The sequence below is a fragment of the Mastomys coucha genome, unplaced genomic scaffold (assembly GCF_008632895.1).
Source record: "Mastomys coucha isolate ucsf_1 unplaced genomic scaffold, UCSF_Mcou_1 pScaffold1, whole genome shotgun sequence".
In the NCBI taxonomy this organism is placed as follows: domain Eukaryota; kingdom Metazoa; phylum Chordata; class Mammalia; order Rodentia; family Muridae; genus Mastomys; species Mastomys coucha.
Window position 1 is genome coordinate 49,812,921 of NW_022196891.1, and position 16,934 is coordinate 49,829,854.

Sequence of the window (16,934 nt, forward strand, 5' to 3'; positions counted from 1 at the left end):
ACCAAAAATAAATAAATAAAAGGTCCTTCTGTGGAGTAAGGGTCTGTTGGTCCATACTTGCTCTCCTTGCTCTCTTGCTGAAGCCCACTCAGCTCAGTGCCACAGAAAGGCAGATCTCCCTGGCTACTGCACAGACAACAGAGCCCCGAACCCTGCCCACACACTAAGCCTGGGTTCTATTCTACAGGGGAGAGGAGATGCTGAGAAGAGGATCTGAGGTTTTATTCTTATTTTTAATTCCCCCTTTTATCCCGGCTAGAATAAATACGCAGACATGCATATTTTCATCTTTGGGACAGGTGGTTTGGTATGCAAATAAAGTAGTAAGTGTCAGAGCTGTATCCTAGCAGTAGCTACTTTCCGAACGTTGCCATGGCACCAATTCAACAGTGTTCTTAGAGGCAGCCACACCTCAGCAAAGACTAAACCTGGGCCAGAACAATTAAAAGAACCAATCGAAACAGCAAAGGAGTACTGCTTTGGTGTCAGAGGTGAGTCTTGATGGCACAGGTGCCCTCTGAATCTAGAGAACATGGACCAGTGCCTCTAACACCTGCAGTGTGAGCCAAACCTGGAGACAAAGATGGTAATTGTAACCGCTAACACTTGTTTTTAGCTCTGAGCAGATTGCAGGCGGATTGGGAAGGGCAAACTCCACTCTCCAACTACTCCAGTGTGAACTATGCCTTAGCAGCACTCCTAGACCCCAGCTAGTTGAAGCTGGAGCAGTCTGTCCTCACCGTGTGTGTTTGTGTAAAACGGAGGAAGTGTGTCCTCCCTCGGCCACAGTCCAGAGCTACTCACCACTGGCTATGAAGTTTAGTCCTTCAGCAAGCTGGGCTCCCCACATCTCTCCTGCTTACTACCAGCAAATCTGTTTACTCTTCAGAGGGCAACATTTATGTATCAAACACAGGGAAAGAAGATGGGGCCATGTAGGGGGTGCTGTAATGACACAAGTAGCCAGGGACACAAGTCAAGTGGGTTCACTTGGCTTGTGAGCCAATCAAGGCTGCTGGGTAGCCCTGAGCTACCTGGCTAGGAAAGAACAAAGAGACTGATAATAACAATTATCGACATAAGACTAACCAATAAGGAATTCATACAATAAACCTTGAGTTCTATAAAAGCTTAAAGGGAATGGTGCTCTTTCCTTCCATGCAGGCTGGCAAAAGGACAACCCAGAAAGACTCAAGAAAAGAGGAGACTCCAGTAGAGAACCTTGGATAGTTGTCACAGAAAAGGCATTAAGAAAAATGAAACTCCAGAGTGCCCTCGCTTATACCAAAGCCATTGGTCATAAAGATCACTTTTCAGACAGTAATGTGCTGCCTGCCCTGTCTACCTATGGCTGAAACACATGCAGGAGAGGGGTAGAAACTATGGTATTTTGGGAAAGTAATCAGGAGTTTCATGTTGCTGCCTTTATTGTAAAAGACTAAGGACTTCTTGCTTTCCTAATGGCAGTTATAGGTCACCATATTCTTAGTTCCATACACCATCTTGAAAAATAATAACAAAGGCAGAAAAGGCCCTCATGATACTTTCCCTATCATTTATGGAACAAAACACCGATACATAAAGGAGAAAACTTCACCTGTACCAGTTTATCTTCTGATTGCTGGGGGCATCACTGTTCCTTCCGGTCTGTTCGTGTGTGTGTGCCTGTTCACACTGTGTGGGCATGTGGTAGGGTGAATATGCATGCTTCTGTACATGTAAGAATGTAGAGGACCAAGGCTCACCTCTACTATCATTCTCCATTGCTCTTCACCTTTACTTTCTGAGACAGAGCTCACTGAAGCTGGAGCCTGCCACTTTGGCTAGTCTGGCAGGCCATCTTGCCCAGGATTCTCTCGTCTCCCTTGAGCTCCAGTATTACAAATAGGCTGCCGTGCTTTTATGTGGGCTTGGAGATCCAAACCCCTAGTCCTCTCCTTTGCACAGCAAGCCTTTCACACACACACACACACACACACACCACCACCACCACCATCTCTCTGGGCCCCTGCCAGTCTTTCTGATGTGTTTGTTATATAGACCACAACACCATTTTATAAGCCTTCCTTTTTTTCACTTGTATTGTGGCACAGCATTTTTCTCTGGTAAACTGACACTATAATTGAGAGTCTTGTGAGCTGGGTGTCACTCAGCGGTGAGCCGCATGAAAGGCACAATACTTACCAGTACAAAATTAGGCTTAACAAGCTTTGACAGCAGACTGATGAGCTTGGCCGAGGAGGTTCAGGAAGGACTGATGAGCAAGATTAGCAGGAATTAAATAGTCTTAGGTTCCAAGACATCCATCCTTTGCCAAGGGCTAGAACCAGCTTCCCAGAGCAAAGCCACTCCAAGGATGAGGAAGCGTTGAAGGAATTCAGCTGCATCAAGAAAATGTAGACCTAAGGAGGAAGCTGAGGCAAATACACAATCCTTCGGCTTAAAGTAACTTCAGAGATGAACAAAAATCTACAACATAGGCCAGCTGAGGGACACATCTTTAATCCCCACACTCAGGAGGCAGAGGCAGGCAGACCTCTGCAAGTTCAAAGCCATCCTGGTGTATATGGCAGGGGCCAGGCCAGCAAGGAACTACATAGAGAAAGCTGATTAAAACAAAAACTACAGTCTAAAGTCCATGTGCCAGAGCTGCCACAGGGCCACTAGCCACTGGTAGCATAATGGTAGCATAAACAAAGCCATACCCACCCTGGGCCACACTGAAGCTTTTAAACATTTGCCACTCAGGACACGATTCCCAAAGGAAATTCACAGGTTTCATCTGATAAAACGGTGTCTGAGCTTATTTGAGCTTCAAAGTCAGACTGCTGGAGAAATAGCTCAGCGGGTAAAATGCTTGCTGGGATTCCCAAGACTTACGTGTACAATCATGGAGGTGAACCTGGGCCTTAACAGAAAGCAAAGACAGGCATATCTCTAGGGCGTGTGGTGTGGCTAGCCAACCCAGCAGAAGTTATAAAAACTGCAAGCTCTAGGTGAAGGGAAAGAGCCTGTCTCAAAAAATAAGATCAATAAAGAAGTGGGGGAGTGTACACTTTTAATCCCAGAACTCGGGAGGCAGAGACAGGGGGATTTCTGAGTTTGAGGCCAGCCTGGTTTACAGAGTGAGTTCCAGGACAGCCAGGGCTACACAGAGAAACCCTGTCTCAGAGAACCAAACAAGCAAGCAAGAAAATAAGAAAGAGAAAGAAAAATATGCAAAGTCAATCTCTGACCTCCACAGAAGTATGCACAGCTGAACACACGTACATATAACACACAAAATAACTACAATAAATTGAGAAGACAGAGCATCAAAATGTTTTCCCATGGGGGACAATAATAAAGCTGAGCTGTGAGGTCACTGAAGCAAATACATTTTTCAATTTTTAAAGTCGAAGTGAAAAGTACATTTTGAAGAAATGGTCAGTCTACCTGATTTGCATTTTCTGCCTTACCTATTGGCTGTCTGGGCAGGGTTATAAATAAACAGCAAAGCCATAAATACTAAGCTTAATCTGGGGTGCACATCTGTAATCTCCACTACTCAGGACCTCAGGGGACTGAGGCAGGAGTCAAATTCAAGGTTAGCCTTAGCCACATAAATTGGAGGTCAACAGGGACCACTTAATGATACTCTACAGCAAAATTACAAAAACAAAAACTGGGCCTGGAAAGACAATGGATGCCTACAGTCACAGCACCTGGGCAGCCAGAAGTTCAAGCAGTTCAAAGACAATCAGGAGTTCAAAGTCATTCTTGGCTACAATCAAGGCCAGCCTGAGCTACAGGAGATTTTGTTGCATATCTACAACCAAAACAAAACAAAACAAAACAAACAAAAAACAAAAAAACAAAAAACCCTAGAATCTGAAAAAGGGTTGAGGCTTTTCAATGGTAGCACTTCCCCAGTAACATTACTGATCAATCAATAAATACTGTAAAAAGCATGAGAACTAGTTAAGCATGCTTAATGAAAAAGGCTTTACTTGGTACAAAAGGAAAAATTGATCACAGAGTAAAGACTCAGCACTACCACATAAACTGTAGAATTTATCCCAGTTAAATAACATTGGAGGAATGCTCAAAGTTTATATGTTTGCATGAAAATGGATGGCCTTATATAACGCTGTGTAATAAAACAGAAAAATAAATTAAAAATAAAACACAAACATAATAAAAAAAAACCTCTATAGATCAGATAAAATATTTTTAAAGATTTATTTATTTTTATTTTATATGTACAAGTGTTTTGTCTACATGTATGTATATGAACCACATGTATGCTTGGTGCCCAAAGAGGCCAGAAGTTGGTATCAGACCCCCTGGAACTGGACTTACAGTTGTGAGCCACCACATGAGTACTAGGAACCAATCCTGGGTCCTCTGGAAGAGAAGTAAGTACTCCTAACCACTGAGCCATCTCTGCAATCTTCATTTTTAAGAAAGGACAGACATAAGATTCTTGATGCATAAAAAGCTCCTGCAAGCAGAGCGTGGTGGCACACACCTTTAATCCCAGCACTTGGGAGGCAGAAGCAGGCGGATTTCTGAGTTCAAGGCCAGCCTGATCTACAGAGAGAGTCCAGGACAGCCAGGGCTATACAGAAAAACCCTGTCTCAAAAAAGCCAAAAAAAGCTCCTGCAGATCAATAAGGAAAACATTAGGTTTAAGAGAAGATAAGGGATCAAGAATAGTTCACAGAAAAAATGAATGCTATAGACCAATAAGCAAGTGGAACGTGTCCAAGTGCACCAGAGAGAACAGGTGTGCTTTACACCTGCCAACAATGGCAGTGCACACTTCTCAAATGGGAAAATTCGGTGACAATGACCACTGGGACTCAGTAAGGCAGCCTTTCTAAGAAAAAAGTCTCCTAGACAAAGTTAGCCTGATACTATGACTTAATCTATACTAAAGGAAAGAAATCAGACATAGAAATAACTTACTTGTAAAAAAAAATATTCATCAAGATGCTGTTACTATTTAAAAGAGGCAAGAATATAGAATTTTATAATTATATAGTAAAATTATAAATAACCATGAACATTGCTTTTTGAAATAATCTTAATAATAGAGGAATATTATAACATGCACTACAGTTTTAACTGGTGGGCCTTGTTAGGGGGTCCCAAAAGTTACTCCAGTGGGAATAACAAATTGTTTCTTTAGCATATAGAAAAGTAGTGCTTCCTTGGGCAAAACTGGCCCACTGAGCCAATTACGGCCAATAGTTTTCAGAAACAGCTCATTTTGCCTTCTGAAGGCAAGCACACTTGACACCTGTGTCCTGTATACCAGCTACTACCACATTCGGATAGGAGTCAAAGGAAGAAATCATCAGCAACAATGAAGAGCCTGCTTGCTTCTTTGGTCTTTCACATAGGGACCACCAAGGTGATATGGGACTTGGCCTATTGCCACTAAGAGCAAATGTTGGCTGAATCATGTCTGGTTCACAGAAAAGCATTTGACATTGATTATATGTGTGATATTACTTACCCCCTAGACATCTTTCTGAGTAGGCATTATGATCATCCTTGCACACAAGGAGGCTGTGGCTCTAAAGGCTAAAGGACTCAGACCACTAAGCTGACAAACAGAGTAGCCCAGCCTTCAATGGAGACAGTTTGTTTCTAGAACTTACTTTGTTAGCCCATGTCTTAGCCAGGGTTTCTATTCCTGCTCAAACATCATGACCAAGAAGCAAGTTGGGGAGGAAAGGGTTTATTGAGCTTACTTCCACATGGCTGTTGATCACCAGAGGAAGTCAGGACTGGAACTCAAGCAGATCAGGAAGCAGGAGCGGATGCAGAGGCCATGGAGAGATGTTCCTTGCTGGCTTGCTTCTCCTGGCTTGCTCAGCCTGCTCTCTTATAGAACCTAAGACTTCCAGCCCAGGGATGGCACCACCCACAAGGGGCCCTACTCCCTTGATCACTAATTGAGAAAATGCCCCACAGCTGGATCTCATGGAGGCACTTCCCCAACTGAAGCTCCCTTCTCTGTGATAACTCCAGCCTGTGTCAAGTTGACACACAAAACCAGCCAGTACAGCCAATTTGCTCTACAGACATGGAATCTATAAAACAGGTAAAGCTGTGTTCTGCATTTCTCTTTAGTCTCCCCCATCGCCACCTACCAGAGCCTCAATAAGGAAAACTGAATTGTGAACTCTCTAATCTATTCATATGTCTCACCATTAGGCTAGATTGCACTTTGATAGCAATTGTGCAATTGTGCTAGATTCCTTAAAGGAAACGAGAGCTTAGAAAATGTACACATTGTCTTCAGCAGTTCCCTGCTTTAGTCTTATGTGTAATTTCTCTTCCTTGTTTAGATCTGCAGCTTGAAGATAATACAACCAGCCATGGAGCCACTGTATGAGGAGTATCTAACCCAAGGTGGAACAATAGTCAAACCTTACTACTGGCTCAGCTTCAGTCTAGATTGCACTAACTGCCCTTATCACATTCGGACAGGGGAGGAAGCAAGAGTTCCATATACAGAATTTCATGAGACTTTTGGATTCCCATGGTCAACATACCCTCAAACAAAACACCTCACATTTTATGAGCTGAGAAGTTCCTCTGAGAACCTGATACAAAAGGGCCTTGCTAGCAACTGCACCGGGAGTCACAACCACCCAGAATCAATGCTATTTGAGAAGAATGGTTACCTTGATGCAGTCATATTCCATAACAGCAACATTAGACATATCGTTCTGTATTCCAACAACTCCCCTTGTAATGAGGCGAAGCACTGCTGCATCAGCAAAATGTACAACTTCCTGGTGAACTATCCAGAAGTCACCCTTAGTGTTTTCTTTTCTCAGCTCTATCATATTGAGAACCAATTTCCTACCTCAGCATGGAACCGTCAGGCTCTCCGGAGCCTGGCCAGCTTATGGCCCCAGGTCACTTTGAGTCCAATAAGTGGTGGCCTTTGGCATTCTATTCTTGAAAAGTTTGTTAGAGGTATCTCTGGATCAACAGTTCCACAGCCCTTTACAGCTGGGAGAATCCTGCCTGACAGGTATAATGCTTATGAGATCAACTCCATCACAGGAGTGAAGCCTTGCCAACAAAAAGAGAACCAGAACCGAGGAGCCTGGGCTACTTTTGAAAACCACCCCTTAAACAATGCCACTCCTGCACAGTGGTCACCCACCATGAGTCAGGACCCCGGGACTCCTGCCGTTCTCATGCTGGTGCCTTACAGAGATCTACCACCAATTCATGCGGGTTCAAACCCACAGAAACTCAGGGCCGTGGTAAGGCACTTGAATATGCTTCAACTACCATCCCTCAAGGTCAAAGACCTAAGGAAACCTCCCTTGGGCAGGCCAGTGGAGGAGGTGGAAGCACGACAAATGAAAAGAACAAAAGCAAATGGAAGAAACAGACTCTAGTTATCAAGCCAAACATTGTAAATGTACTGGAGCGGTAACAACAACAACAACAAAAATGGAATTCTCTCTCCTAGGTCCGGCTAAGATGGGGATAAATTGATGTTTAAAAAAAAAAAAAAAAAACCTGATTATTATAACAACTCCTATAATTGACACTATTTTCAACATAATCCAAAACTGTCATAAGCAACTCTCTCTTTCTGAAAGTAACAGCAACAAAAATAAATGGTTTTTTGTTTTATTATTTGTATAGGTATGGGTATTTTGCCTGCATGTATGTCTGTGCATCATGAGCATCTGGCCCTTGGAGACCAGAAAAGGGCATCAGATCCCCTGAGGCTGGAGTTACAGATGATCGTAAGCTGCCTTGTGGGTGCTGGGAATTGAAGCCAGGCTCTCTGGAAGAGCAGCCAGTGCTGTTAACCAATAGGACATCCCTCTGGCCTCAAAATAAATGTTTTAAGGCAAAAAATGAGTGTTACTTCTCTAGCCTCCCCACATCATCTTTCCAAAAAGGACCAAATAACTTCCTAAATTGGTTTCGGTATAAAATTACACCAAGCCGGGCGGTGGTGGCACACGCCTTTAGTCCCAACACTTGGGAGGCAGAGGCAGGTGGATTTCTGAGTTCGAGGCCAGCCTGGTGTACAGAATGAGTTCCAGGATAGCCAGGGCTACACAGAGAAACCTTGTCTCGAAAAACCAAAAAAAAAAAAAAAAAAAAAAAAAAAAAAAACACCAAAATTAGAGACCACCTGAGGTTCCTAACATTAAGTGCCATCTCGTGGGCAAAGCGGTAGTGATTTTGCATTGATTGTTGACTACGGTCAAAAGATTTTTTGATAGATCATTTTTTTCTAAAGCTACTGAAAATTATTTTGTGTGGGCAAAAGCTCTTCTGCAAATTGATTACATATGGCTACAAAAATTTATTTTTTTTGAAACCTAGCCAGCTACCCCGTTTAATCTTTCTGACTCAGAGAACACTCCCTCCCAAGTAGATCACAGAGGCAGGATGATGTGTGAGAACCTCCATCAGTCTTATCCCAAACTCCATGCCACTCTCGATGGCTTCCAAGCTTCTTTATTTCCTATGCCTTCAAGATAGCAATTTTTTATAGAGCACCCTAAATCAGTCAAGGACTCGAGTGCATTCTCTCTCTCTCTCTCTCCCTTCTTCCCTCCCTGCTTCCCTCCCTCCTTCCCTTTTTCCTCCCCTCCCTCCTTCCCTCCCTTTTTCTTCCCTCTTCTTTCTCCCTCCTCCTTAATCTTCACTTTCTCCTATGACACATAGCACAACATCCACTCAAAATGTAGGCAGCACAGCTGATTCCATCTCAATAGACCTACCAACCACTGCTTGCCAGCATCCCCTTTCCTCTCTGGGCAGTACCTGTTTAACCACCATCAGTGGGATATCTTTGGTTGTGTCTGTTATCATTATCCTTCTTCTATTACAGCTCCCCAATACAAAATATACGTGTATTTCTTTCCATTTTTCTGGATGCTTCTATGTCAATACATATTTGTACATTCATTTAAATTCTTCAAAATATACTTCTTTTAAAAAATGTTCTTTGATTAACTCTCTGAGCCACTTAAATAAAATTACTTACCTATATATAATCCACACATATTGCTTCATTTCTCCCTTGGAAATATGCAAATATATACTATAGGCAGAGTATATTCATATGCAAATTCCTATTACATTTTCATATATACAGTCAAAGCTGATTCTATAAAATCTCTATATAAAGTCATGCTGCCTTATTAAGGTAATATGCTAATATTAACATTAAATCCCATAATATTGCATGAAGAAGAAGAAAGAGATAAGAAAAAACTGTCTTGTGATTAAAATAAGTATGAATAAAATCTTTAAAGAAAATCTGTCTTTAACCTGCAGATTTTGATCAAAGTAATGGATTATAATTTTATCACAGGTATATAGTAATTATTATTTAAAGAGATACACTGAAGTTTAATATTATGTTTAATATTAAATTATGAAACCTCATATTTGTAAATTGAAATGCTATGTTGGAAAAAAAGAGGCCAATATAACGAATTTGGCATTTGTTTATAAATAGAGCCAGGGGCTGATAGTCTAACTCCATAGTATGTGCCTAACATGACAAGGCCCTGGATTTGAGTCGCTAGCACCTCCCCTGTCAAATTAAAAAGATAAAATCATTGCCACAAAACCAGTCTTCACAGTGGTGAAGTAGACCACAGCAGCATCCCTCAGGTCACAAAGTGTACAGAATCTGAATCTGCGAATTTGGATTTCGTTGGTATGTAACAAGAGAGGAAATGTTGACACTATAGGAAAAAGAAGTGCCTTTGATCACACTTTTATACTCATTAGATAGGCCTGCAACTGGAGCTAAATCTGTAGAGACCAGGCTGTCCTCAAACTCAGAGATCCATCTGCCTCTGTCTCTGCCTCTCTGCCCCTCTCTGCCCCCTCTGTCCCTCTCTGTCTCCTCTTTGCCCCTCTCTGTCCCTTCTCTGTCCCCTCTCTGCCCCTCTCTTCCCCTGCCACTACCTCCCAAGTGCTGGGATTGGAGGCATGTGACACCACTGCCATTGAGACCTTTTCTAAAACAGAAGAAAGGTAATTTAAAGTAATCTATTCATCTGTAAAAGCAGGAGTAAGAGTCTGATTCCTGATATCGCCACCTCCCAAGCAAGCAGTGGAATTAAGATATGTACCACCACACCCAGTTTCTGGGGTACTTAATACTGAACTCTGGGCCTTGTGCATGTTAGGCGAGCATTCTCCCAACTCAACTACACTTCTGACACACATCTTTAAGGAACTTTTGAACTCTGCCTGCTTTAAGAAAATATACAGCAAAGCAATGTTCCCAAGGAGTTCCTTCACACAGTAGCATGCCTCGCTCACTCAGCGCACAGAGGGCTCCTGGTCATGTATGGCTGGTCCAGACAGAAACAGAAACAGAGACAGACAGACAGACAGACAGACAGACAGAGACAAGAGAGAGAGACAGACAGACAGAGACAGACAGAGACAGAGAGGGAGATAGACAGACAGATAGACAGACAGACAGACAGAGAAGTTTAGATGCTCTGACTCTCTTCAACAAATTGGCAATGGTAATGTTTAAGAATAGCACTACCAGCCAGGCAGTGGTGGTGCACACCTTTAATCCCAGCATTTGGGAGGCAGAGGCAGATGGATTTTTGAGTTCAAGGCCAGCCTGGTCTACAGAGTGAGTTCCAGGACAGCCAGGGATATACAGAGAAACTCTGTCTCAAAAAAAAAAAAAAAATAGCACCACCAGTCAGGCAGGCTTGGTGGCTCACTCCTTTGATCCCAGCACTCAAGAGGCAGAGGCAGGTGGATCTCTGTGACTTCAAGGTCAGCCTAGGCTACATAGAGAGTTCCAGAACAGCCAGGCAGGGTTACATGGAGAAACTCTGTCTCAGGAAGAAAAAAAAAATCACTGCCACCAAAGGAAATTCCAAATAAATAAAATAGAAGCCAACAAATTAAATCAGTTAATGAGACAGACCTGAAAAATGACATGGAGTAAAACCCAGAAAACCTTCAGTCTGCCTCAGAGTTTGACTCTCGTCTTTGTAGGCCCAATTACGTCATATATGGTCAACACAAGAAGAATGGAGTTAGGTCATGAGTAGACAGATTTACAAAGCTCCCAAGACTGACATGTAAAGACAGACAATAAATTGACTTCCAATAAGACATAGAACCGGATGTACATACAAATACTTAAATCATCCCGTTTATACAGTCTTCTCAAGCATATTAATTAGAATCAGAAGCTTCCTGGATTGGAATGAGGATTCAAGCAGTTGACTCTATGAGTTAAACATTCGTGCTGTCTGTGCTTGTGTGGATACAGGCATCTGTCACGGGGACAGAATAATGAGGTGAGGTGTAAGCAAGGCTTTCTGTCTCCTGAAGGATCTGGGTAGATGTTGCCTGTCAAAGACAACACAGTCTATAACTGACTCCTGTTGTGTCTAGCATATTGATTTTCTATTGACATTCATTGCTAATGATGTTTGTGACAAGTTCTCACTCTGTAACCCAGGCTGTCCTAGTAGTCACTGTGTAGTCCAGACTGGCCTCCAGCTCAAGGCAATCTTCCTCCATCAGCCTTCTGAATGTGGGATTACAGGTGTGAGGCACCACACCCAGCTTTCTTGATATTCAATAAGTTCATCAAATTAATAAATTAATAAATTCGTCTAATCCTAATGCCCTGACCTGAAAGTAGATCTTATTTCCTTATATTCCTGCTATGTAACTTGACTTTGTGTGTGCACTTCCAAACATCAGCATTTAATAACTCAGTTACCTTGCCAGACCTCTACTATGCATCTTTTTTGGCTCATAGTACATATACTTTAGCAAAAAGCTCATAAAATATAACCCTATTTATCTCATTCCCAAGGTTCTAAGGAAAGCCACAGGCAAATCAATTCACACTGAACAATACGATCGAGCCAACATTTCCTGAGTTGTATGTCAGGTATTGTAAACACTTACATATTAATTCATTCAATCCCTCCAATAATCCCATGAAGCAGGTGTTATTATAATAGCTGTTTTACAAATAAAAAAGCGGTACCACAGAGAGCTTCTAATGGCCTGAGCAGTAAGTCTGAGCTTGACGACTGAGTGATAGTCAAAGCTATGTCTGATTCCAGAGCCCATGTTCTATTCCTTGGGATTTCTCCAATGGTATATGGTGCCAGGAAAACCCAGTGCACATCAGTACCTCCTTGTGACTTCTCTGTAATTCTGCTCATACTATACAGCCAAGAGCCATCTTCCAGACTCAGGAAGCCAAGTACCCTGCACGATCTAGTCTGGGGACTCTCAAGATGTTCTAGATGCCAGAACTTTGACTTTAAACTCACCCCACTTTCCCTTAAGCAGAACCACATACCAAAAATCCCAGGATCATTTCACTCTGTGCTGTACCAAATAGGGATCCAAGGAAATGGAATGTGGATTCGTTTTATTTAAAATGTGTTAAAATTAAAAGCACTTGCTTTTCAAAAGAGAGAGAGAGAGAAAGTAAGAAAGAAAAAAAGCAAATATAAACTCACTTCTTGGTAAAGACTTAAGGAATTTATGAACACACATTTACAGTAACAAATTACCCAAAGCTATGAGAATATAAACCAAGTATCCCTTGACACACAAGTAGGTAAACAAAATCTGGCATTTGTTATAGAATGTTAGGGGCTGGAGAGATGGCCCAGTGATAAAGAGCACTTGCTATTCTTATAAAGGACCCAAGTTCAATTCCCAGCACCCACATGGCACACAACCATCTATAACTCCAGTTCCAGGGAATTGGATGCCCTCTTCTGGCTTCTGCTGCCACTTACTTGCATATAGATACAAAACACACACATACACAAATAAATAATAAAATAAATATTAAAAAATAAGAATAAAATGAAATGCAATGCTATTCAGCCTTCCCAAAAATATAGCAATTTTGACAGATGCCACAAGTGAATGAACTTGAGGACCAAGTGAATGCAATAGGTCATAAAAAGACAAACACTGGCCAGGCGGTGGTGGCACACACCTTTAATCCCAGTACTTGGGACGTAGAGGCAGGCAGATTTCTGAGTTCAAGGCCAGCCTGGTCTACAGAGTGAGTTCCAGGGCAGTCAGGGTTACACAAAGAAATCCTGTCTCAAAAACAAAAACAAAAACAAAAACAAAACAAAACAAAAATACCATGTAATGTTAAATAAGTCCAGAAAGAATATAATCATTAAAAAAAAAGACAAACACTGTAGGAGTTCATTTATATGATGCATCCAATAAGTCATTGATAATATAAAATGCTAGAGGGAGGAGAAAGTGGGGAGTTACTGTTCAATGGATCTAGAAGTTTAGTTGTGGTTAAGATTGTACAACAATGTGAATATGCCTAACACCAAATACCTGTACATTTCAGAAGAGCTATGATGGCAAACTGTGAGTGGAGGTTGGGGGGAAGTGTTCATGTATGTAGGTGTGCCTGTGTGTGTGAGAGAGGGGGGAGGTATGAATGTATGTAGGTATGCCTCCGTGTGTGTGTGTGTGTGTGTGTGTGTGTGTGTGTGTGTTATACATGTATGTAGGTGTGCCTCTGTGTGTGTGTGTGTGTGTGTGTGTGTGTGTGTGTGTGAGGGGGGGGAAGGGAAGTATGCATTATGTAGATGTGTCTGTGTGTGCATGTGTGCTCACGTTTGCCTGTATACACATCTTGGAACCACTATTCATGCACATGTGTACAATGCAGGTGGAGGCCAGAGGTCAATCTGTGGTTTCATTCCCTAATGCCTATCCACACATATTGTTTTTAATTTTTAAATTCTGCTTTTTTTTTCCTTTGGTTTTTCAAGACAAGGTTTCTCCATATAGCCCTGGCTGTCCTGGAACTCACTCTGTAGATCAGGCTGGCCTTAAACTCAAAAATCTGCCTGTCTCTGTCTCCTAAGTGCTGGGATTAAAGGTGTGCACCACCACTGCCCAGCTTAAATTCTGATTTTTAAAAGATTTTAATGATGTGTGTGTATGCGTTTGTGTGTCAGCAAACAAAGAAACAAAAGCAGTGCTATGTTCTGGGGCTCAAAAAAAGCACACACAAGATAGAGTACTTAGTTTAAGATGTCTAAAACCTGACTTCATAAGAGAACTTCACTAGGTCCTTAGCCTTTTCTTCTTAACATACACAGGGGAGACACACACACACACACACACACACACACACACACACTCATGCCTATACAAGCTACAGTGCACACGTGGAGGTTAAAGGAAATTTTTTTAGTTGGTTCTCTCCTCCTACCATGTGGATCCAGGTGACTGAACTCAGGCTTGGCAGCAAGGCTCTATACCAGCTGCACCAGCTCACCAGCCCTCATCCTTGGCTTTTAGACAAGACATATAGAAATAAGGATCTACTGTAGTACTAACCCTCTGGAAATTCAGGTAACCTAATTATTTGCATCATAAGTACATCTTAAGTCAAGCAAATCCTTTATATAAGAGGAAAGTGTTCATTTGAGCCCCCAAAAAATAAAATAAAATTGCTTAAGATGGTGATTAAGTATCATAGGTAACTGTAAAAGTATAGAATTTACAAGACAAAGTAGAATACTGTGCATTTTCTTACTAGAAGATACTTAAGAACAGGTTTCTTCAGAGACAAACATTTCCTTTAAATCATGTTTAAAAATAATTATTGGCTAATGGATAGGAGGGAAGTAATTAAGGTAGCCATTAAAATACTAAATTTTAAGTGTTATCTTGCAATTAATTTGTGAGATAATTAGTTGATTACTTATCAGTGGTGACAACCACTACATCCTAAGCACTGTGAGGCACTATTAAAAAAAAAAAGAAGAAGAAAAGAAAAAAAAGCCTGTCAAATTTAACACAGTCTACTCGAGGACCAAAATTCTGAGCCATCAAGATAATTACACCCTTGAACAACTAATTTTCTTTTTATTCCTCACTGTCCCATTAAGTTGTTTTCTACTCCAGGATTTTTCCCCAGTACTAAAGAGAACCAGTGTGTGTGTGTGTGTGTGTGTGTGTGTGTGTGTGTGTGTGTGTGTCCAAGTAAGACAATTGGAAATACTAAGGCTTTAGAAAGGGCTGTGTTAGCTCTTATATCCTCGTCTGTGCATCTAGTGTTTAATTTTCTCTTCAAAGAAAATCTCAATTTAAAAGAACAAAAAGTACAGTCAGCTTTAATATCTAAACAAGCATGCTGTGCAGCTTTTATGGGAGTTACACAAGATTGAAACAGAAAAAAAAATTAAACAAATCTTTATCCTAAGTTACATAATGCCATCACCATAACAATGTTCTTATACTCCAGCGTAAGGCTTTTAAAATATGTACTGCTGGCAGGTAGAAATGCCTCCTTTGCTGGGGTAAGACATGAGAGTTTTTACGAGCTCACAAATGTGAGTGTTAATCAAGGAAATGTCACTTCTATCAACTGAACGATATACCTGGAGGGGGTGCCACATTGCTTCTTCACAAGGAAAAGGGATGCACTTCACATACAGTGCTCTCTCTACATAAACACATACACATACATACACATGTGTGCCTATATTCAACTAATGTGTGATCCTGAGGTCTTTCTCCTTTTGACTGATTTTCTATTCCCAATGTGACTCTTTAATATTTCACTAACTCATCAAGCATGCGCTACCTACTGAATACCTAATTTTATTTTCTATGAAAAAAAGATACATAAGAAAAAATTAGATCCGACCCTTCAGAATCTTGGGATCTCTTTCACCAGCAAGACGAAAACATATCATTAGGAAATTTATGAAGCTCGTGCTACATAACCAATAACACATTGCACATACATGCAGAAATTTAGAGTCTTTTTAAAGCATTTCCACGTATTGAACCCTGGGAACATTCTTGTAAAAAGCACATTAGCCCCATTCTAGCAATAAGAAATCCGAGGTTCCAATTTTTAAGCAACGTGCCTCAATCATGCAGATTATGAGAGCAAAAAAGTCGAGACTCAGCAGTTCCCAAGCCCAATGCTCTTTTTCAGTATGGCACAGCAAACGAGGGAACTCAACAGGATGAGATCCAGCCTTCTGCTATATGTGAGACCAAGTAGATCTGCATCTACTGTAAATACTTATACTACAATATAATACACAGAGCACAACTATTATTTGTTTACTCCTAGTGCCTCTGCCTCCTCAATAGAAGCTCTGATCTCACGGGAATGTGGAATATAGCAAAAAGCTGATTTGACGTGCTCCCAGGAACCTTAATAAATAACCTTGAAAGTCCAGTTTCTATTAATCCTTGCACACGCTATTTTCCCTCAGCACGGAAGAGCTTAACTCGCCCACCCTCTTCTGGTATTCTTGCTCCAAATAACTATTTATTTTAAGATGTGATGGCTGATTCTAGAAAATGCTACAAGTTTGCCCCAATTTCGCTACCGGTCCCCATATACCAGCCAGGGTCCAAGCATCTTTTACCCTCCCTCCAGATGGAGAGAATACCTAGTTCAGATTCTCAGGTCCGGTCGCGATGCTGTCACACAGGTAAGAAGTGACCTTTCGATTCCGTCCTTGGGGACCTCCCAGAGACAGCGTGCCAAGATCCCAAGCCGGGGAAAGGAAGGGGATTCTCAGCTCGGGAAGGCAGCCTCCGGCGGCGCTCGGTCCGGATGGAGGGCTCGGATCAATAGTTCCGTGCTGGACATCCCTTTGCCTCAATACTCCCGCTGACTGCAGGGGACTAGATTCTGCAGCCAGTCCATTCCACCCCACGCGCGAGTCCGGTCACCTACACTTCACACCGGACCCCCAACAAGAGGTTGGCACCGACGGCGGTGGCGGCGGCGGCAGCACTCCAGGCCACGCGCCCGAGGTGCCCATAGCCTCCAGCCCAAGACCGCCCCCCCTGCAAGGCTGGACCGCAGAAAAGCGTTTCTATGGGAACCTTCTGGGTGTCACGTGACG

The 16,934-nt window shown here is 42.0% G+C and overlaps 2 protein-coding genes across 6 annotated transcripts in view; one reads left to right on the forward strand and one right to left on the reverse strand.

Moving 5' to 3' along the window:
* Nucleotides 1-16,895, reverse strand: part of Rgl1 (ral guanine nucleotide dissociation stimulator like 1) — a 250,890-nt gene extending 233,995 nt beyond the window's left edge. For all 4 annotated transcript variants that reach the window (XM_031384722.1, XM_031384703.1, XM_031384717.1 and 1 more), the window contains exon 1: nucleotides 16,473-16,895. The gene's annotated coding sequence lies outside the window, so the exon portion shown is untranslated. The remainder of the gene's footprint in view (nucleotides 1-16,472) is intronic.
* On the forward strand, nucleotides 380-7,666 carry Apobec4 (apolipoprotein B mRNA editing enzyme catalytic polypeptide like 4). 2 transcript variants are annotated; one of them, XM_031384754.1, is made up of 2 exons: nucleotides 380-491; nucleotides 6,342-7,666. In XM_031384754.1, exon 2 carries the CDS (start codon nucleotides 6,372-6,374, stop codon nucleotides 7,410-7,412), a length of 1,041 nt encoding a protein of 346 aa, XP_031240614.1. In that variant the 5' UTR covers nucleotides 380-491; nucleotides 6,342-6,371; the 3' UTR covers nucleotides 7,413-7,666. The 2 variants fall into 2 exon arrangements, with proteins under 2 accessions (XP_031240614.1, XP_031240606.1); XM_031384746.1 differs by having other exon boundaries at nucleotides 404-586.
* Nucleotides 16,896-16,934: the final 39 nt, after the last annotated feature.